This window comes from Macrobrachium nipponense, chromosome 43, assembly GCF_015104395.2.
Source record: "Macrobrachium nipponense isolate FS-2020 chromosome 43, ASM1510439v2, whole genome shotgun sequence".
NCBI classification, from domain to species: domain Eukaryota; kingdom Metazoa; phylum Arthropoda; class Malacostraca; order Decapoda; family Palaemonidae; genus Macrobrachium; species Macrobrachium nipponense.
In genome coordinates, this window is record NC_061104.1 from 25,138,214 (window position 1) to 25,162,752 (window position 24,539).

A 24,539-nucleotide genomic window follows, 5' to 3' on the forward strand; every position below is an offset into this window, starting at 1 on the left:
TATTCAATCATTTACCTTTATTTAGCAACAAATTGGAAGTCTCTAGCACAATATTTCGATTTATGGTGAATTTATGAAATAAAGTTTTTCCTTACATCCGCGCGGTAACTCTTCCGAAAAAATCTGAAATTTTTTCGTCCGATTGTCGTAATGTTTGCACCATTTGAAATTAGCCGTTACATAAAATTTTATATATGAAAATGTGCGCAATTTCATGTAGAATACAACAAAAAACAACCTGTGGTTGTAGCTTTTATCAGTTTTGAAATATTTTCATATAAATAACGATAAATAGAAAAAATTTGTCCTTCGGTCAACTTTAACTTGACCGAAATGGTCGAAAACTGCAATTGTAAGCTACAACACTTACAGTCTAGTAATATTCAATCAATTACCTTCATTTTGCAACAAACAGGAAGTCTCTAGCACAATATTTTGATTTATGGTGAATTTTTGAAAACTGCTTTTTTTTGACATCTGCGCGTTACGAATTCATGCATCACTTTGTGATAATATTTTCTCTGTGTTGCCTTGATCATTTTACAATGTGTTATATACCAAAATTATCGCAATTTAGTGTACAATACAACGAAAAAACTTAACTCATTAGCTTTATCTGTTTAGCTCACAGCGCGATTTGTATACAATTATATATGAATTTTTTTTTTTGCGCTGTCATATATCCCAATATTTATATATGATGATATATTTTTTTCATTTCTGATGGTTGCATACTAAACTTCAGGCAATGACAAAATAAGGAGCCAAAAATGAACTCTTAATCTTGAAAACTAAGTGTGCAGTGATTTTTTGAAAAAAAACATTTTTTCCGCTTCGGCGCTGATTCGCGAACGCCGCCGGCATATGGGAGACGATTTTTAAAATACATACCACTTCGGCGTTTAAGGGATAATGAATCTCAGTGGTAATGTATTGGCAAATATTCTTTTGATGAGAAGTGATACAATTCTAGCCAAGATATCTAGGTCAGTGGATGTGGACTCCTTATTGTCACTTAGGAATGGTGATATTTTGGAATCTCAATTGCTGCTGCCGGAAGATATGCTGGAGGTAGTCATTGACAGATGTTGGTCTGATACGAACAACAGACTTGTACAGCGGAAGTAAATCTGCTGCTACTCTACCTAATATCTGGAGACAGACCCAACAACCTACATTGAAGAAGAGTGAGACCTGCTCCTGTGCCTAAACCTCCTCAATCAGCCTCTATAATGCAGAAAACTACTCAACACTGGCCCTTTCAGAGCTGGGCTACAAGAGGGCTGGGAAACAGGGGCAGAGGCAGAGTTACGAGACGATAGAGTGGGCACCTCTCCCCACTCGTTGCCACTAGTGGGGGATGCCTAGCAAGCCATTGGGCTATGTGGCAGAGTTGTACGGCAGCTTATCCTTCCGGTAGGTTATCTACTCCCATTTGACTTCACCCCACCTCTTTCAGATCACCCTCTCCTGCACCTCTCTTACGATCCAGGATCTCAAAAACACCTAGTACGGCAAGAAGCAAAGATGATGGAGATGGGAGCAGTACAGCAAGTAGAGTGTCTTTCACCAAGATTCTACAGCTGAATCTTCCTGGTCCCAAAGGCCAATGGTGATTGTAGGACAGTCATAGATTTGTCAGCGTTGAAAATGTTCATCAGGAGGACGACGTTCAAATGGAGATTCTACAAACAATTTTAGCAACAGTCAGGGACAACAAATTTATGTTGACTATAGACTTGAAGGACACACACTTCCAGATCCCAATCCATCCTTCCTCCCAGAAGTTTCTTTGCTGCAATCTTGATGAAAAGGTACATTCCAAGCAAAAGGAATGTAGTGGCTGACAAACTACCTCCCTGGCACAATCTGCTTTGTCAACCTCATATGGAGAGGTATCATCAGTCAATAATGTTCCCTATCTCTTCACTGTTGGAGACAATGAAGTATCTTCTGCAAGTGAGAGGCTTTTCTTGAAGAACAGCATCTCAGATGGCAGGAAAGCCTATCTCAAAGTCCTCCACAGCCATGTACCAGGGAAAGTGGTCCGTCTACTGTGACTGGCATCGTAGAGGGGGTTACTCTCCTCTTGGCACCTCTATTCAAAATACAGTTGATTTCCTAGTTTTTCTCAGAACAGAAAAAACGACTGTTTTGGCCACAAAGGGCTATGTACAGGGCTGCTGTGGCTTTAGTTCTATATATGAAGGATGTGGATATAACTACATCTTGGGAGATATCTACGTTGATTAACAGCTTTGAGCAGTCCTGTTCCCCCATATAAAGTTCAAGTCTCCCAGTTGAGATTTGACTCTTGTACTGACTAGCCTTATTTGAACCCCCATATGAAATGTTGCGACAGGTTTCAGATAGATTTTTTAACCCTGAAGGCAGTCTTTTTGCTAGCCTTAGCATTGGCAAAAAGGGTAGGTGATTTGGAGGTCAATAGTTTTTAAATTTGTTGCGGAATTCATTGCTAAGACTCAAAATCCCTCAATTCAAGATCACAGATTCGTCTCCTTTTCTATACCTTCTTTTAGAGACTGTTGACAATGACCCTGACAAAATATTGCCATGTCCTGTCAGAACACTAGGTGTGCTTAACTAAAAAGAACTCGACATCTCAGACCTGCATGTCAGCGTTTCAGTGGTGTGATCAGTATGGTCTTGGCCTGCCACCTTAGTGGCCGCAACTTCGATTCTCAGGTATTCCACTGAGGGGTTAGAGATGTGTATTTCTGGTGAAAGAAGTTCACTCTCAACGTATTTCGGAAGTCGCGTAAAGCCGTTGGTCCCATTGCTGAATAAACACTGGTTCCATGCAACGTAAAAACACCATACAAACAGACCTGGATGTCAGAGACTTTTTGTAAGCACAGGCCAGGTCAAGAAAGAAGTGTCCAAGAATTCAATCTCATTCTGGCTAATATGGCTAAAATAAACAATCATGAATGCTTATTCACCAATATCAGTTGTTTCAGCCAATATAGTGCCCAGCTCATCCAATGCCCCTGGTGGGACAGTATGTATGATTGTATGAAAGCGAAATGAATGAGACATCTGGTTTCTTTTCTTTTCTCTTTTCTGTCTTCTTTATGTACAGGCAGTATGAAGACTGTTCCATCATAAGCTGGAATGGACATGATACGGGTGAATACAGTGGCCATGCTGTTAGAGTAACCATTAATGAATGAAATTACCTTTCAGTAGCAAAACATTCCTCTCTTCAGCAAGATAAGAGAGGGATGATAACAAACCTACATAAGTGGCTACATTGGTTTGTTATTTGAACAGATAGCTCTTCATCTTCCGCTATGCAATTAACTTTGACATTGTATTAAAACCCAGAAGTCTGAACCTAAGTTATACACATATTTAAGTTTCAGAGGTGTAGGCCTTCTTTCTTAGAATTCTCTTATACTTGAAGAATGACCAGGTGTGGCAAACCTCCAGTCAGTTAATTATATTTACCTTCCACCAAGAGTAAGTCGATCATAATGTTAGGACCCCAGGTTTGTTCTGTGTATGAACAAATGACAAATTTTAAAAATAATTTGTATTTTTCATAAGTAACAAACCTGTAGTCTTAAACATTTAAGGCCCACTTCTAACACCCTCCCCCCCTCTGCCAGCTTAACCTGGATTAGAAAAAAAACTGAGATGTTATAAGGCCCAGCTTGGGCCGATGGCTGTTCTACCTAACTTGCGACAGAGGACTGATGCCACTAGTTCCATGCATATTTATAATTCTACTGAATTTTTTTACTAGTTAAGCTAGTGCCAGAAGATTTATCCTAATGTTGAAGTTATAATTTAAAAATTTGTCATATTTTGAAAACCTGTACACTATCTGCTTCACTGGATAACAGTGTTTGAGTTCATCCCAACAGCAACCATGTTGTCACTTTCCTACTGTATTCTTTCTTGACTTTCTTTCTAGTCATTCTCGTGCTTTGTGTTGCTTATGATTTTCAGCCCTCTTCTCTCCATTCCATTCTTCCTCTGTTTGAACATTTTTACAATCTTATTTTAGGTAAATTCTGCTCCTGAGACTGGATTAAATGCATATGCCAGCTCCCAGAGACCCCTTTAATGTATTCATTTGTAATTCCCTCTAATAAACTCCATTATATCTCAAGGTTGAGATCTCTAAAATTTTAATTTATATCACTACCTGGTCAAAAGTCCAGGTCTGCAAGCTTTAGTATTTAATTAATTGCTTTCCATCTCTGTATAGTACTTCAAACAGTACATGAAATAATTTTCCACATTCTGTCAAAAAAGTTATATTTTTACTTTTATTTCTTCCACATAGCTATGCTGTTCGCCAATTCTTCAGACATGAAATCAACCAATCAACATTTTCATTCTCAATCTTGTCTTACAATAAAGTTACATCATTAGCTTAATGAGTTTTTCCAGTACTCTGCTGTTATAATGCCATCCAAAAACCCATAATTATTGTATATGTCATAATCTCTTCATCTTCGCATGTGACATTCCATTTATTGCATCTTTGTACTGTACTTTTGTTGTTGACCTCTTGGGCATGAAGCTAAGGAAACAGTTATGAATTTCCCTCATTCAGAGCCTGTCTTTCATCACACCAAGGATAATTTATCTACACCATGAAAATTAAGTATTCTAGAACTTTCCTTGTGGCTGGCAATTACAGCTGTAATTAGTATTTCTCAAATAGAACTTGCAATAGGTGTCCCTTGTATGGTGTGCTTTATGTTTAGTAAGCTGTTTTTTAACAACAAAACAGTTGATATATTGAGTTTCAAGTATTAAATCTTAATTTTTTGTGTTTTACAGAACAGGGTGATGTACCTGGTAAGTACCTGTACTGTAATTCAAAATTATAGTAAAGGTATACATATGAATAAAAATTTATCAGTATAATGTATTTATTGATAAATTATAGTAGTAAATTATTTTTTTTTATTAAAAAAGGGCCCTCATACTTGGTGAAAACTCTGCAAAGAGAAAGCACTCTTGAAAGGATATCAACCTATATTGTAATGGTTGGTTTAGCAAGATCTGTAAGCAGTATGAAAAGGGACGGCTCACTTTAGCAGGGAAGGATCACTTGTCTGGAGAACAAACAATTCATTTGGCTTTGTAGTTGGAGAAATTTTTCATGTGCAACAGAAAGTCATTGGCTATAGAGTTAGAGAAATTTTCTGTGTGCAGCAGGAGCTCCAGTCACTCAAGGTGCACAATCTGAGGGGGGTGAGTTGGCTCATGTTTTATGGAATGGTAGATTCTGTTTTTATACCTAAAAGATGCAAATATCAGTGCTGATATGCTAGCAGTTTGTTTCAATATGGAGGAAAAAGTCTTAAAGTTCTGCATTGACAAATATAACTCCAGAGAACCATTTTTATTTTGTGAACTCTACCTTTAGAGGTTATTATCTTGGGGCTGAGAGAAAGCAGCAGCACTGAAGCTAACAGTTGCCATGGCACAAAATTCAGGGCAAATATTGTCTTGAGTATGAACCTCTATTTACTAATGACTCCACTTCCAGCGCCGGTAAACCATTAGTAATTATCACCAGTACTCATCAGTGAAGTCACCACACAGCCTGGTCATTGATGAGCTGGTTAAGGAAGCTATTATTATTAAAATTACAGTGCTACCCCACTTTGTTGCAGATTTTTGTGGAACATATCTTTCACGTTTCTCAGGAACTTTCACCAGACTTATGTCTAAAATATCACTAATTTTTTTTTTTTAATTAAATCAGGCAGTGAACTGTTAAAATAGGTAGTTATAAGCATATTTACTGGGATTTTGCATTTCCACAGTGGATTCTGGAACTTATCCCCACGATAAAGTGGGGTAACACTGTACATATTGTAAAGTACTGTAGTTACTTTGGACCACTTAATTAATTTCCCAACTCCAGGCAACAGCATCAAAGATTTGTTTTTAATGAGAGCCAAAAATTGGAACCAGGTGAAGCTGATGTAGGATAGTAAGTTGAAGAAACTACAGACAATAGGTGAAAAATAAGATGAAGAAACTACAGACAATGGATAAAAATAAGATAAAGAAAGCAACACAACAGCCATCAAAGGGATGCTGGAAAGAACCACTTGAGAAAGACTATCAAGGATGCGCTCAAGAAGCTGGACATGCTCTTAATAGTCGAGTTAGTCAGGATTCCAATTAAAATGAACAAATTTTTCAGATTTGTTTATGGAGGCCTAGGAATGCATTTTGCTAAATTTTCAAATCTTTCAACCTTGATTATTAGAAGTGTTTGACCACCAAGAGGCTAAATGACAATGTCACTGTGGTGGGAACCTATGAATGCACATACGAAGAGTTATCCAAGGTGTGGTATGAGAGATGTATGTACTCAGGTGGTCCAAAGCAATGAAGTAACATTGGAGCATGAAGTCAAAAAATAAATATCAAGTACATGTCATTAACAGCAGAAAATTGAGAGGATATCATCAAGAATATGGCATTAAGAAAATGATGGCAAGATAGGTTATCACAATTCTAATCAAGACAGAGAGAATGATACAGCGCCACAATATTAAAATGTGACATCAGGGGCTGTGACATGGTCATGTGAGTATATCTCACTTCAACAAGGTCAATTTTGATCCACAAAATCTCTATTGGAAAATGAAAGCATGCAAGACACAAGACCAATTAATGAGTTGAGGAAGGAAAGAGTAACATATTGGCCCACAAGGAAAAATGGGATTACAATACCTAATTAATATTTATACCTCCCAAGAACATGTGGCTATCCTAACCATAGAAAATAAGGTGGAGGCCTGAACACCTTAATGGTCCATATGTGTTGTGTAACATTTTGAACCACCCAATTTTGACCCACCCACTTCCACTTGGCAGAATTCACTACACAATAAACAACATGCTGATTCACCATCAGGTAGATTGAAATTACATTCCAGCACCAGAGTGAACATGTGAGAACAGGATGGGCACCAAATACAGCTAAGAAAACACCATGCTCTCTCTCCTCAAACAAAAATACACATAGATAACAATAACAAGTTTTCTGCAGCATATCACCATTTCATAATACGTACAGTAATCCCCCGTATTCGCAGGGGATGCGTACCGGACCCCCTCGTGAATACTTAGAACCCGTGAATAGTTGGAACCCCTATAAAAATGCTGAAAACAGCCTATTTTGTTAGTTAAAACTCAAGAAAAACCCACAAAACATTTTTATACTTGTTTTTTTTTTAATAGTTTTATCACAAAAAGTACATTTTATGATGAAATTGATAAAAAACCAGGAATTTGTGGATATTTCTCAAGGAAAAATACCGCAAATATACAAATTTTCAGGGGGAAACGTTCCCGAGAAAAATCCGCGAATGTTTTAGTCCGCAAATCCAGAGAACGCAAATGGGGGGGGGGGGGGGGGGGGGGGTCCCACTGTATTTAGCACTGAATGACCTTACAGTTCCAGTGCTGGGGCTATGTGCTTAAATTTCATATACATGTAACTATCCCCCAATCCTTAAAACTGGCACATCGAAATGATATGTCTTATCAAATAGGAAAAAGCTAGATAAGCAGGCCCTGAAGAGCAAAACCATAACATTGTAGACATTAAAACAGAAATATGAGTGATGATGCAATCAGATGCAGTGTAAATAAAGGTAACATGACATGATTAAGTATTATTATTAATCATGACTGGATATACTGGTATTCTTATAGACATACAAGCTTCTAAAAGACTCTTGACAATAAAAAAAATTGTATTTAGGAGTTGATTTATGCAACAAATTACTCATGTCCATGCCAGCATACTGATTCCTACTGAATACAGTATTGATGATATCAGAGCTGGAACAATACATATTCCAACTAAAATTCCTCTGGGTGTTCACTAGGAAGACATCTTTGATATAATATATAACAAGCACATATCACCCCCATTACTGACAGCTTATGTAATTACACTTGCCACAGTTAGCTGTGCCTTTGATTCTGGCAAACTTGCATAGAAAGTGTGAACTAAGATTTTTTCTTTAAGGATACAAACAATATGCCTTTCATGTAAGGAGTATTCTTCTGTGTATGTGCTGGACCAGCTGTGTACTGACTAAATGAGGGTGGTACCCAGGTGGAGAATGGGGACAGATGCCCACTCTCACCCATACAACAGTGTCCTTCTGGCCATGATATAGTTCAGGCATGTTCCTTGTGTTCGTTTTTTCTATGTGCTGGCTTTTTTCTTTGTGTGGATTTTGTGGATTTTTGGGAATTATATATTCTGAATGCAGACAAGACCAACATCATTGTGAATATCATGATCACCTTTTAGTTGTTTTATGTCACCTTTGGTGGTTAGATCCAGACTCAGTTTGCATTTCTTGCGGGGGCAAAGAGTGCTTGAGATTCCAACTCCCCTGAGTGTACTGAATGGTCTTCTCTACAATGGGAACATTATGGGAAGAGGAGGAGGAAGCCTAAGAAGGGCACTCTGTCCAGCAGAGAACCCATGCCAAGTCTTTCCAGAACATTCGCTCCCCCTACAACCATTCTCATTCTCCCCTCTCACATCACTTCATTCACTTCCCCTGCGAACCCCTCTTCCCACAGCACTACTGAGAAGACCACCTTAAGTTTTTGAAACCAACTAAGCCCTCACCAGACTAGGAAGCTGAAACGACTAAAATCTCTACAGCAACTAAGAAAGGTTTGTGGACTTGCCTTCTCTATCAGTGTTTTTAAGAGTCCTTGTCTGGCAGCAGGGCAAGCCTCAATACAGTCTCCCCCCCACCTCCCTCCCCAATGTCTACCTCCCAGGGAGTACCAGGTGGAGGTTCTCACCTCCCCTACCTTGCCAACCTTGATTATTCTCCAAGTTTTTGTGAAACAGTTCTGCAATAAGTTTAAGAGGACTTAAGGTGCAGAAAGTAATTTATGTAACGGGTTTTAGCAAGAATCATCTCTAAGGCTCTGTGATGTTTTGTTTTTAAGTCATATCAGAAGCTAATGCTCTGATTGGCTGCTATCTTGTAAGACGTAACCTGCAAACCAATAATAAGCAGTATTCTAGTGACACCAAAGTTTCTTAAATACATGGCAGAGTTACAATTTTGACCAAAGCCATGATCATGGCATTGTTTGGGATACAAGTTCAGGTTTGTGTAAGATTAAAAATATTCAAGTGAATAAAAGCTAGAGTAGGGTTATCAGGGTAAATTGAAGTCAGGAATATCTAGCAGTAACTGCTGGTCATGATATCTATTTAGCATATTTGATGACAAATTTAGTTTTCAAAAAGATAAGATAATTACCCATAGGAACATCAAGCTCAACTCCAACCCATGTTCCTGCTGCAAACTCAGTGTGTCCGATGTATGATATAACTCCTGAGTAATTATAAGGCCTAATTTGTATACTTTCTCCAACTTCACACCAATCTGGTAATGGGGCCAATGGCTTATTATTAACAGCTGGCATTCTCTCCTCATCTGGAAAATGATAAAATCATATGGTGTCAAAAGGCTAGCTTCATAACCAGTATTCTGTACAATATTTCACACAATAAGGCTATAAAGAAATATTTATGCAGTACATGGAATCAGATGTCTGAACAAAACCTGCAAAGATATATCTATAATACTGTATATGAAATCAGATGACTCAAAAGAAACGATAAAGAAATATTTATATATGAAATTAGATAATTGAACAAAAACTGAGTATGCAGTGAGAGTAAAAATCTTCACTAATCTTAGGTGAACTATTATATAGTTCAATTCTTTTAAATTTTAAATCCTTAAAAAGAGACATATCAAAATGAAGTCATAATCTTTATAGTCATTTATAAATTACAAGAAATATAAAACCTAATTTTCTAGTTTTCATACAGCCTGTAAACTTACCACCCAATACCACTGAAGCACCATTCATACTGATGTAAGACTCGCTTACATCAGGCTGAGAATGAGCCAATGGGAAGGACATGCGATGGGCTGGATTTCGCTTCCCAGAACTTTTTCGTAAAACTACTTCAGGAGTGACAGTTGCTGGCAGTGATGAATTTGACAAACAAGATGAATTTAAAGAACAATCAGGGCTGACAGAATTGGGTGTGCAATTTATTGCTGACTTCATGTTATTGGATGTACCAGTATTGCTAGAACCTGAGTTATGTAAGTGAGAATTTTCTTTATTTTCTTCATCTTCTATTATTTTCAATTCACTTTCTGACTTTAATACACTAGAATCATTTCCAAGTTGCTGATTAATCACTGTTCTCGTATCACTAGAGTCACTTTCACCAGAGCTGGAAAAAAGTAAAATTTTCAAATAGATCAAAGATGAAAAATTAAATATCCTGAGCACAATTGTTAAAAATCATGGGTTTTTATTATTATTTTATTTTTCAAAATACAATTTCCCTGGTTAGATCTCTTTATGAATGAAATCTTTCAATCTTGAGTACATTCTTGCAATTCGAAGACTAAAATAAATACAAGTATATGATTTACAACCATGTAACCAGTGATGTCTTAATCACCAATGAAATATGTAACGTATCAGACTAAATAAAATCTTTTCGGACTGGTTTACTTTTAGACTGTATAATGTTAAATGCAACACACTCACATGCAGTGCATACAGTACATTTTTTTCATATTTCATTATGTTGTTGCTTGCATTACTGAAATTACCTTCTTACAAGACCCTCCTAAAAACTTACAATGAAATAATGTTACATAACATGAGGGGGAAGAATGAATGAGGTTGATTTTTCACACAGTTAGTTGCCTCACCAGTTCTAGGGTGTCCTCTATCCTATACCACTGTGTCTTACATCTTCATTACTAAACTGATTTTATTTGAGATTTGAGATACCAGTGTGCTAAGTTGACACTATAAATAAATACAACCTACTAGACCAGCCTCTTTAGTAACATACATCTCACCTGCAGTTAAACTGACTTGGCAGTTTTGACGGATGCATGTACGTAAAATTACAGTTTTGTACATATACAAGTTTGCTGATTTTAGCCTCTGTGGAACATACTTAAATTTTTTCACATAAATTTTGAAAAAAAAAAAACCTCTGGTGTGAAAAACCTTGTTCTCTTTTTCCTCACTTCACCCACTACAATAGCATATATGACCCCTAATCATACAAAAAATATTTCCATGGAGATTGAACTTTTTAAATATAAGATAAAAAATATTGTAGTGTTAGAAATGTTTTTATTTCACTGGATTCAAATCCTTCAAAGGGCAGCAAATTAATTATTGTTTTGACTCATGGTTTTGATATAAATCAGTTTGCAATTCAGTCCTACAGGTGTATGTATGGTACTCCATAGCCTAAATCCTTTTACCTACAGCCTACCATCGTTTTACACCCATGATTATATTTTTATGCAGTAACTTATCATTCTTAACAACACTATAGTTGGTTACCGTAAGGTAGATTCTTGGGTGAGCCCTATGCCTGCGAGATGTTTGTTTGCTGGCACCGAGAGGTAGGCAGCTACTCAATGTCTCATATTTTTGCCTGTAGCTTAGAAATATAGTAAAAACATTTATATTTCTTTAATTATCTCATGCTTTGCATAAGATAGGAAAGTTTTGGTCATATCATAGAATTTGGCATTAATTGTACAACCAAATCATCTTTTCCTGAAATTAATAAGATAAAACACAAAGGAATCACAATGAGTAAAAGTGAAGAGAGAAGCATTTAATTCTTTATACCTGTTTTTACTTATTATTGGATTTTGCATTATTCATGTGATCAAGATAAGATAAAACTTGTATTAGTATACAATAAATTCACCCTGAATATCCTGGTGCTTTCAGATTTTAGATGCGTGTGATATGTGAAGAGAAAATGATGAATAACTGTTATTATGTTGCATCTGTAAATGAGTCAAGTGTGACAGTATTGCCGAGAGACAGTGATCTGCGCTTTGAGTTGCCAATTAGCAATATAAGAAGGTTGCAGTTTCTACAATATTTACAGTGTTATGTTATTACATTTTCTGTAAATAAATACATGGAATTCCCTTATGACTGTTGAACATTTTCAATCCAATATCATATATTATGTGAGTATGTCTGGACATATCTGATCAAAGAAAAAAATAATCAGATGGTTGCATCTGGTATCGTTAAAGCCTCAGATCTAGGCGGGCCAGGGGAAATTCAGTCCAGGGAAGAAGTTGAACTCTATGGACAGACTTTGCACTCTTCAACTCTGCCTAGGTTTTAATCAGGTTATTTCAGTATATTGTTCCTAATTTTCTTATATTAATATATTTTCAAATGAAAGAGATATCAGACTTATTTGAGTGATATGAAATTACAAATTTTCTAAGACAATTTGTATTTTTCATAGCTACAAACCTGAGGTCTTAACAATAGGATAATTTCTAGCGCCTAGCTGGATCCTTTTAAAAAGCAGATGAAAGCAAGGAAAGTAATTAACAACAAAGAACTCAGTAAGATTGTTTTCCTTTCAGGTTGAGTCAGGTACAGATGCAACATAATAAGATATATTCTTCATTTTCTCTTCACATATCCTATGCATCTAAAATCTGAAAGCACCAGTGTATTCAGGATGAACTGTATAAAAACACAAGTTTTATTCTATCTTGAACGCATGAATGATGCAAAATCCAGTGATAAGTAAAACAGGTATAAAGAATTAAATGTTTCTCTCTTCACTTTTACTCATTGTAATTCCTTTGTGTTTTATCTTATCGATTTCAAGAAAAGATGATTTAGTTGCACAATTAATGCCAAATCCTATTATGGTATGACCAAACTTTCCTATCATGTGGAAAAGTGAGATAAGTGAAGAAATATACACATTGCTAGTTTTCCAAGCTACAGACGAAAATATGGGACATTAATCAAGCGAGCAGTCTACCTCCTGATACCAGCCAATCAGAGGCTACCACACAAGCATCTCATAGGTATAGGACTTACCCAAGAATCTACCTTAAGTGAACCGACTATAGTAATAATTATATTCATTTGTTGCTTAAAATTCAGTAAATTTGCATTTTTACATTATAGGGTTCCCTTACCATGAATTACACTTAGAAAGTATTACATTATTAATATTGTGTTGTAGGCTAGACTCTGGTATGTTATTTTTGAGAAATGTATTAAAAAGGTATTACATACATTAATCTTCTGTTTTATTGTCATCGTTGACTTCCCATTTTGCCTTATAATATCACCGAATCCTTGTGTATGTACTTACCCTGCTTTCATCAGGTATAGGACACTGTTAAGCTTTTTTTTCTTTTCTTTTTTTAACTGGGAACACTATCATACTTATATATTTACAGTACACAGGAGAATATTTTAGCATTTATATCATATTTTGTTTCATTAATTAATTTTCCAATTCATCTCAGTGTTTTGTAACTTGCCTCACATTCCTATGTTTAATATGCTTCGATGGTAAGCCAGCGGTAACTGCCCCCAAAATAAAATCAATGTAACCTTATTTCAGTTGACTCATGAATATTGGCACAACAGTAATTCAGTTCACTATTGGAAAGAAATTTTTTTTTACTTTACTATTACTGATCTGTAGTTTGGTCTCAACCAATTTCCATTTCGTCAATGTTACAAAACGTTTTTAAATTTTTTGCATATCACATGTAGCGCATATGCATTTGATTATGTTTGTGTTTTCATATTTACTTTGGAGTTTTTTTAATGATTATTCTAATACTGGTTATTAACTCAGTTTTTGCATCGGAATGTTATAATCTTTTATCTTTTTTCTTTTATGGATTCATCAAAACTATGTACGTATTGACATTATGCAAACTGAATCTTATTTTGAACCTTTTGAACCATCCAATATACACTTGCAATGAATTCTTGTTGATGGTCATCACCTGCATGTTCCTTATGGGTCTGGAACAGACTTCTAGCCTTTGCCCCGGATGGTAATAAGGTTTAATGGCATTTGTCTTTTAATCTGGTACCTCTACATCATAAAGATATTTATTTTAAGTGACTGTTGTTTTATAGGGCTTTTGGAACCAGGCACAGGGGTTCCTTCACACACACCGCTTCTGTTTCATTCTGGCTGAATTGCAGCTGTTTTCTACGCAAGGCTGCTCTTTGTTGCATACGTATGAGAGCCTTACCGCCTGAATGGAATCCAACTTCTGGTGATAGTATAGTAAAATCCAGAAAGGATTCTAGATCAGGTAAGAATGTTTTGGGTTTCATGTAAGAAACCTTTGGCTCGACTGGCTGACTACCCACCGTTCTCTTCTTAATGTGGGAATCAGCTAACTTTAACAGTAGGTAAGATTCATCTCAAATAATATACATTTTCATAATAAAATTTATTATTTGGATACTTAAATACTGTTAAAGTAGACTCCACCCAGCTCCCCCCAAAACTTGGTGGGTTGTCAAGGAGAATTCTGACAAGAGCTAAAACATTCAAAATACACGTGGTCGAGAACAGGTGAACTAGACGGTCATCAGGGCACCCATTTGATATTTTGTACGAATGCCTACTCGCCTAATCAGTGCAGAGATATAAGCTAACTTTAACAGTAGGTACAGGCAGTCCCTGGTTATTGGCGGACTCAGTTATCGGTGATCCGGTTTTATGGAGCTTGTCTAGCGCCATAAAATTGGCAATTTATGGTGCCACAATGGGACGAGTTATAGTTATCGGTGCCATAAGGGTTCTTATGGTGCACCATAAGGGTTCTTATGGTACACCATAAGGGTGCTTATGGCACCGATAACCAGCTATCGGCACCATTATGCCACCATAAATCGCTGAGTTTCGGTTAAAGGTGGTTTTCACTTATCGGCACATCCCCGGGAACGGAACCCCCACCGATAACCAAGGACTGCCTGTAAGTAGTATCTAAATAATAAATTTTATTATGAAAATTTACATATGTATTTCCAAAACAAGTCCTCAACCTTACTTCATGTCCTAAGCAGCTCAAAAAATAATATATCCCTAATAATACTTTTATTCATTGTAAGTAAAATACTGATAAGGAATACACCACTAATAATGAACAGAAGAATTTAACCCTTTAATGCCGAGCCGGTATTTCCGAAAGTGTCTCCCGTATGCCGGCGGTGTTGGCGAGTGAGCGCCGAAGCGGAAAAAAAGTTTTTTTTTAAAATCACAGCACGCTTAAGAGTTCATTTTTGGCTCCATTTTTTGTCATTGCCTGAAGTTTAGTATGCAACCATCAGAAATGAAAAAAATATCATTATCATATATAAATATTGGAATATATGACAGCATGAAAAAAAATTTCATATATAATTGTATACAAATCGTGCTGTGAGCAAAACGGTTAAAGCTAATGAGTTAACTATTTTTTCGTTGTATTGTACACTAAATTGCATTAATTTTGGTATATAACAAATTGTAAAACAATCAAAGCAACACAGAGAAAATATTATCACAATATGATGCATGAATTCGTTACTCGCTGACATAAAAAAAGCTGTTTTCAAAAATTCACCATAAATCGAAATATTGTGCTAGAGACTTCCCGTTTGTTGCAAAATGAAGGTAATTGATTGAATATTACTAGACTGTAAGTGTTGTAGCTTACAATTGTAGTTTTTGACCATTTTGGTCGAGTTAAAGTTGACCGAAGGTCGAATTTTTTCTATTTATCGTTATTTATATGAAACTATTTCAAAAATGATAAAAGCTACAAGCATGGGTGGTTTTTTGTTGTATTCTACATGAAATTGCGTACATTTTCATATATAAAAGCTTTATGTAACGGCTAATTTAAAAAGGTACAAACATTATAACAATCGGACGAAAAAATTTCTGATTTTTTTCGGAGGAGTTACTGCGCGAATGTAAGGAAAATGTTTTTTTCATAAATTCACCATAAACCAACATATTGTGCTGGAGACTTCTAATTTGTTGCAAAATAAAGGTAAATGATTGAATATTACTAGAATGTAAGGGTTTTAGCTTATAATTGCGTTTTTCAACCATTTCCATCGAGTCAAAGTTGACCGAAGGTTGATATTTTGGCACTTATCGTTATTTATATGAAAATATTTCAAAACTGATAAACGCTACAACCTTGAGTTGTTTTTGGTTGTATTCTACATGAAATTATGCACATTTTCATATATAAAACTCTATGTAATGGCTAATATAAAAGGTGCAAAAATGATGTCAAAGTGACGAAATAATTTCTGAGATGTGTCGCTGATGCTTTTTAGTGCGAGAAGAAAGAAATTCGCGCTTGCGCGCCTGGGTAACGATTGTAAACAAAACAACAGCTTGATCCGTGAACTCCCAGCATCCCACAAGGCACGTGATTCAAAAGTTTTCGCCTAGTAGGCCTATAACTATTTTTCCACTAATTTTAAAAAAAACTTTTTTTTCATCAACGTTTCGTATGTTGGTTCGGCACCCGACAGACAATTTTTGTCGATGTTTAATAAGTCCAATCGGCATTAAAGGGTTAATACAGTACTAATGTGCAGAATTTAAATACTTGGGTGCAGTCAAGGCAACTCAAAACTGAACAGAATGAATTTGTTACCTTATTGTAGATACATCCATAACAGTATGATTTGTTGGCAATTCCTTATCGGGAGTTTCATCTACACTAACACTGCGCACAGAAAGAGAGTCTTCACTTAGCGTTGTTGACGAGACAGCACCAGATCCATAACCGCTGTAGGAAGAATTAAGGATTATCATGACAGGTGAACATTTGGTTTTCAAATTATTTATCTAGTACAAGCAGAATCAAGTAGCATTTTAAACCATATAAAAAACAAGTTGAAAAATCATTCGTTATAAATAATCTAATCAATGCCATCAAATAGAAAGTGAATCTACATTACAAAACCATAAATAACCTTGATACAGTTGAAGGAGTTCCTGCTTTCGTTGCACCAACTTCATTTAAGGAATCTAAAGTACGACTCTGAGTAAGTAAAAGTCGTCCACTTGTTAAGCTTCCACTTCTGTAAGATGTGAATTCACTAAATTCTTCTTCGCCGCTAGTTCCCCCTGAAACTCCTATTTGATTATCATTCTGAAATGAAAAATAAATAATTATATTTTCAATGTAACTATTATATTTTAAATGTAACTAATTTTACAAATAAAATTATTAACTCAATGTCTCTACCAAAAAAGATAAAATTGAAGATGATTTTACTCAAGAGAATTTCAACTAACATTGTAAAATAGAAACAATGAAGTAGCATATCTTTCATTAGAGAAAGCACCCATACACATCAAGTCATTCACAGCATTGCCACCTTCACAAGCTGAAGCCAATGCAGGAAAATGCAACTGGATAGTGGAAGTTTCAGCTCTTGAGCATTTTTGTCCAATATGAGATCAATTGTGTTAAAAATAAGTATCAATAAACTTGAAAGCTCTAAATAGACCCCTAGGACATGGTTGATGCTTCTCAAAAAGTAGTGAAATAAGCAACACATTGCTAGAGCAATGAAAACAGCTGAATGATATTTCCCACTTCAAACTACCCAGACTTTATGACTGTTGACTTTAAGGTCACAGTCTTCATAAAACCTAGAGTTACTGACTGAATAACCTTAATCAGCCATAAGGATATGATGTTAAAGATCCATATACATATACATATCCATCTCATCAGTGGTTATGTTACTCTAATAAGGTTTCCTCCTTAAGCACTCTCTCGGGGTGCTCCCACATCCAGATGGGTGACATATTCCCTTGGTAACAAAATCAGATCTGGTTAATAAACTGTGAAGAGCTGTGGTCCTAGTCAGTGAACTGGTCCACCATTCCAAAAACTAAATTCAATTTAAAAATAATTTTGATCAGTCTTCGAATATGTGGCCTTGGGTAGGGTAGCTCTCAGTGAACTAGACTAAATATACACTACTTACTTTTGATAGTATGTGGCTTACCTCTTCATCATCAACTAAGTCCTCTTCTTCATCCTCCTCCTCTTCTTCCTCTTGCATGTGCAATAAGGGAGCTGCTTCTCTTGTGTTTTCTTCATGCAAGGTTGTCATCCTTGGAGTCATCTTCATTGGACCAGGACTAGGTGAGGCTACAGGAAAAAATTACATCGTTATTTTCCCCTACCCTCAACAATAACAATCCAAAATCATTAAATAAAACTGGAATTTCCCAAAAAATTAAAAATGCATGTCAGCCATAATGTTGCTTTAAAATTGCACCTAAAATTATAGCTTCAAGATATAAAATACAGTACACAGAAAAAATTATGCATGCACATGCTTTTCACATTTTTCTTTTGGTCTATATGCATTAATGCATTAGTCTTTAAATGGAAAATGCAAATTTACAATTTTGTAAATATAAAATATAAGCTAGTCATGAAAAATATTTACTCCACTTTAAAAATAAACTATTTTATAAAAAATTTTATGAATAAAAAAAGCACTGTAAAAGGGAATATTGTACGTATATATATTAATTTGGCACATTATACATGAACCCATAATGCTTATGGTAACTGTGAAACTGTGGTCTCAAAAATTATTATATTGCAAGTTTGCCTTTAAGCCATGTGTATTCTGTTTCCTAATATCCAAAAACTAGAAACTAAAATTGTGAATGCAATGAAAACATCTTTCTCTTACTAAATATGTGCCCCCATAAAGGAATATTAATTAAATTCACTTTATCATTTCTTTTTTAGATCCATTGAAAAAAACAAAGTTATACTGAATTTTACCAACAATCAAAGAAATATTTCTACTTGGAGTTTATGTTAAATATCAGTCTTAGAACAGTTGGCAGCATTTACTCCAAATATAAAAGTAATGAAACAATGTTTACTTATAAAAGGAATAGTTACTATGCTTTTTTGCCAGTAGTCAAAAACCATATTAATCATGATATAAAAATATAATAATGAATGAGAAAATAAGGAGACAGCAAAGAAAAACTGAAAGGAACTTGAGGCCTGCCTTGTAAATGAGTCGAACAGTAAACAAAGAAATCAGAGAAATAACTAGGATGAAAAAAAGTCAGCTAGACTTAATGGTTGAAATTTGAAAGAAAGTTGAAAATTAACTAACAGATAAACAGTCATCTGATATGTAATTAACAGATATATGCAACATCTGTCATTCTTCATCATAGCCGATTCCATCAGGTGTGTGTGTGTGGTGCAACCCAAGTATACATCAACTTACTGATTTTGTGCTTTTAAGCCTTTTTTTTTAATTACTGTATTTTATGCTTTTCCATTTTTACATTTTCTGCAGAGTTCACATCTGCATTCCTTCCCCCTTCCAACCCCCTATTGGATTTAAGAGTTTGGTGAGTTTTTCACTGTTCACACCATTGCTGAATCAACATCATCTTGCCAAACATTGAAGTTTTTTCAACAGATCTAAAATTATGAAGATTGCTGAAATGCCCTTGAAATGCAAATATACTTTATTAAAATTTTGTAGTAGGAGTTTGTTAAGCTCCTGATTCCAACAGATGCATATCCAGTAAATACTACTGACACAATAAAAAAAAGACTCCTCATATCATCTATGTGCATGCAATAAGAAATGTGGTAAAGGGCACAACTATTTAAACTTACACAATTAGAATACATCAAGCAAACACTGTACTGTCAGTTATTTTTATACAATTCAGACAATGAGTTCTCAGGATGCAAGGCCTATCGATTAACACGGAGACTGTAATGCTTTATCAAAGCAGTACACTAAACCTAGTTGTTCCAGACCAGGTCAGGTACTGAACTTTGTATACAATAAATTGAACTACCAAAATAATCTCAATTTCTAAAGTTGAAACATATTGTACTTTGGTCACCTATATACACAACAATACAGTAAGTGCTTAAAAATCTGGAGAATACTGATTAATTAGGAATGAAGCAGAAAGAAGTACAGCTTCTTTTAAATCACTGTACAGCATCTGTTCCAACTCAACACATAAAGCAGTTTGCATACATACCTGTTACCTGACACTGAAAATTTGTGGAGAACTATGGTACTTACATGATGCAGTGAAAGAAGCAGAGCAAATTATTCTCTTTTCGTATAGTGTTTAACTTGGTGTACAATGCCATACTCTATAAATTTACAAATTACCCAACACAATAAATATGTTTCCACTGGAGTCTCATTGTAACATATATCTAAATTACAATACTAATAGTAGTATACTTACCACTGGCTACAATTATATATACTAATGTGTCACAGACAAAGAGACTATTTATACTAAAAAATATTTTTCAAAGTTCCCATACCCCACAGGAACAAAAGCATTTCCAAGGTTTTACGAGTGACAAACAAACATATCCAAAATGAAGAATAACAAGAAAATGGATATGTACTATAATTATTATACTGCTTTTGAAAATGTATATCACAGTACCATAATAAAGATGTCCTTTGAAATCAATACCCCCTCACATTGTAAAATTACAGGCTTTGTAGTCTGCCAGGAGTATAACTATATTTGTAAAGCATATCCTCAACATTTAAAAAGACTTACTAAATTGTGCACATAAAAGGTTTTCGGGAAAGAATAATTTCTTCAATATTTTCAAGACAATTCAATTTGGGAACATAAAAAGCTTAACAAGTAAAAAAAATAGCAAATACTTAAAAATATGTTTTGTAAAACCACCAAGGCCATGTCACACGATGTTTGACAAGGTTGGAAATTAAAGTATCGCAAGCCTCACAGCAATGCCCACGATCAAAAGGTCAGATTAAACCATCTGTAAATACAATCTTAAAAGGAGGAGGGATCCAGGCTAAAATGCTATAAAAGGAGTTAAGAATTTAATAAAGTTGCATTAAAGAAAATAATTTTTTCATAGCAAATACTATAGAAATGGAAAGAAAAAGGACTACCTACAAAAGCTGCAGTGTTACAGGTATATACCAAATATCAGGGAAGGTTATGAGTCAATACCTTATCTCTTATTAAAAGTATCTCAGTGACTAGTGTTTATACACCATATTTGCCAGTAAATATAATGCTTTTATTAAAAAAATAAAAAATAAATTACAGTGCATCTAACAAGGTTGTAGTATTAATGATTCAAGGCCAATCCCTGAAAGTACATGTTGATGTATGCTATGCTAAAGAGTTGATTGAGCAATGGTAACCCTATGGTAAACGCAAACTGTTTCTTCTACATTATCAATAATACATGAATAAAGTACAATAGTACCTCACACTTTGAATTTAATAAATATCCCCATAAGTAAAGGGAATCATGATCTTCTTTTCAGCCAAACCAAAAAGTCCCCCTTTTCACATATTTTTTCTATTATTAATGTGATCAAAAGTTAAATTAAGAGTGTAAAGTAATAAAACAGTGCATTATATGGTATAAAATTTTAGACATTTTGTTTCGTATACAATTTACGAACTGTTTGGTGAAAATGACACACAGCTGGCTGGGGGATGGAGGGAGGAGAGATGGAAACCTTTTGAGGATAATGAAAGGAATCAATGGTGTGTGTGTCCGATTGTGTCTGTGAGCAAGAGTAAACAGTATGTATGATTGTTGACATGTTTACACTTGGATCTTAAGTGCATGAAAGAGATTAATTATGCCACAATACATCAACTTACTGTTGGCAAATGGGAGAATTTAAAATAAACATGAGGATTTTGCAAACAGATAAGTAATAAGTAAAGCATGCAAGAAAAAGATTAAATCACTTTTCACTAGGAAGTCATTAAAACAAACAATCAAAGGCACGCAGACGCTGAACGTAGTGCCAGTGTATTTATTGTGGAGCTAGTTTCTTTTACACAGGTAAAAAATCATAAAAAGCAATTGTCACTAGATAGGTATTTTACCATAACAAAAAGAAGTGATTTGGGCAAATTGAGTGTAAGTGAGAGAAATGGGCAAATAATCATCCCAATCCCGCTGGTAAGTCAGTAGGAAGCAGACCCCGTGTCTTCCCTCTCTTCCCCTCTCTATCATCTCACTCAGTGCACCAAACACTTGCTCAAATAAGACTTTTTTTCTTTATTACTGTATGTATTGCATTTGATTGTTTTCATGTTTTATCATTATGTTAAATTTATTGTGAAATAACATTTTAATTTTTAATTGAATTGGTACTACTTTTACATACATATTATAGTAAAGATTTGACTCTCTTCTATCCTCAACAATATCACAATGCATGATAACTTAAAATTATTTGATCACTGATCCTCTATCCCAAATCAGCTGTGTTTGTTTGTTTGTAATATGGTGTTTTTACATTGCATGGAACCGGTGGTTATTCAGGAACTTCTATCACCAGATATACACATCTCTCACTCCTCAATGGAATGGCCGAGAATCAAACTCGCGACCAGCGAGGTGGGACGCCAACACCATACCAACCACACCACTGAGGCGCTCAAATTAGCTGTGCATCACCGTAATGACGAATGATTTTGTTAACTGTTTATGCTAAATTTTATTGTGAATAGCTTTGTTCATTTACTATTTTGTTGAATATAGTTAAACTATACTGTCTCACTCGGTGCACCGAACACTGGCCCAATTAAGATTATGTTATTGTTCTGTTTTGCATTTGTTTTCATATTTTATCATTGTTAAATTTATTGTGAAATTCCTTTTTTTATGCAAATTTTTATTGCTTTTACATACACACAGTAATATTTTAACTCTCTCTTCTCCTTCTCTCCTCAACACATCAACACTCCCTCATTCAGTCTCAAGTCATTTTCCCATGAAAGTGTACAATTTTGTACATCTTTTATGCTAAATTTTATATTTATTTTTTATTTATTTTGTCAAATATGGTTATCATTAAACTATATATTGTTGATGAAAAAACGTGTTAATACTGTTTTTCTTGCAGGACACAGTAGGCCATCAAACAAGTATAAACAAGATAATCGATGAGTTTGAAGTACGAAAAATTGTTCAACAAACAATACAAATTTTCTCAAAAATTTTGTTCAAAAAAAGGAATGTTCAACATAAGAAACGTTCAACAAATGAGGTACCACTGTACTGAAAAAAGCCAAAGGTAAAAATACATAACAATGCCTCCAATTTTTACAAATTTTTCTTCGCTATTACTGCATACTATTTTATTATCTATGGTGGTTTTGTAATATTTTTCTATTTATTATTAGTGGCAAAACCACTAGTTCATATATAACACCTACCCCTTCACCTACCAGACACTGTCTTTATGGTACATCTAATTGGATCACAGCATAAAACCAAACCTAGGCTGTCAGGTCCTACCTGACCTTGTGGGGTTGGGGCAGGGAATAAGTCATAGAGTAAAATACAAAAGGTACAATCTATAGAGACCTACTTTTCCCGAACTGACTTTCTCTAACCTAACCTAGGGAATCATGTCCTGCCTGGGCAGCAAGCCTTTGCCCCCTAGATCTCCTCCCACTCCTCAACCTTTATTAAAAGTACAGCCTTGTGATTTACATGGATAAATTCTCATCTTCCCTAGCCTAACCTATAGTGTCACATCTCATCTAGCTGAAAGCCATCTACCCCCTTGGACTCCTTCCACCTTTGCTAAATAATGTGGCAATGCTACTTACAGAGATGCATCTTGAGAATTTTTCCTTTTCAGTAGTCAGCCATACTTGAAAAAAAAACACACACACACACATTCTTTGTCTGTACTCTAACCAGTAAGATAATTGTACAATAATTGTACATTTCCCCAGCTCTGTTTTTCAGTGGTGTCCTTCTTTTCAACTGTTTGTATTAAATAAAATTAAAACATTTTAATAATAATTTGTATTTTTCCTAGGTATAAAACCCAGAGCCTTTTATATAGAAATATCATTTGTCTTCTAGTTCTCTCAAAAGTAAGAACTATTCTCTCTTCAAAAAATGAACAAACAAATTTGAAACAAACTCGGTAAGAGAGAGAGGTCGAATATCGGTCTTTAATCCCCGGTTGCGTTCCCTACCAAAAAACTTGGACTGTTTAACCAGGGAACTGGTGCTTGTTAACTTTTAAGGGTGACCTTCTCCTTTATCACTTCCACCTCAGCCAACAGAACCAAGGCATTCAAGAATCTGGAGAATGAAGCAAAACTTGTTCAATGTACCAGAGAGGTGAAGGAAACATCTTGCAGAGCCTATAGATGTCTCAAAGGTGAGAAAGGTAACCCCTAATCATAGCGGTGAAGAATAGCCACCCTGGCTACCCCCATCTTCTTCCTCTCTCCTCCCTTTCTGTACTTTTATAAATTTTATTGCACTTACTTGCTTTTAGTTCATATCAACAGCATTGCATGCACAACATTATGTGTACCTTTTTTTTGTTAGCAAAATATGCTTGTTAAATATGGGTATCTTATGCAAAGGTGTGTCTTACATTCTGGCAAATATGGTACAGTATGTTCTGTCTATAATAAACAAAATTATATATTAAATCCAACAAATTTAATTTTACTTTATATGATTTGTCATGTGGCAAAGGTTTTTTTATCACTGAGAAGTATCTGTTCTTGATATCTGGTATTTTATGGC

The 24,539-nt window shown here is 35.1% G+C and overlaps 1 protein-coding gene across 8 annotated transcripts in view; it reads right to left on the bottom strand.

The window, feature by feature from the left end:
- Window positions 1-24,539, bottom strand: part of LOC135213590 (kinesin-like protein KIF13A) — a 590,763-nt gene that overhangs the window by 14,098 nt on the left and 552,126 nt on the right. For all 8 annotated transcript variants that reach the window (XM_064247592.1, XM_064247596.1, XM_064247595.1 and 5 more), the window contains 5 exons: window positions 17,947-18,092; window positions 16,900-17,078; window positions 16,578-16,712; window positions 9,903-10,306; window positions 9,312-9,488 (listed from right to left, as the gene is read on the bottom strand). In XM_064247592.1, the coding sequence (XP_064103662.1) occupies window positions 9,312-9,488; window positions 9,903-10,306; window positions 16,578-16,712; window positions 16,900-17,078; window positions 17,947-18,092 (1,041 nt within the window). The remainder of the gene's footprint in view (window positions 1-9,311; window positions 9,489-9,902; window positions 10,307-16,577; window positions 16,713-16,899; window positions 17,079-17,946; window positions 18,093-24,539) is intronic.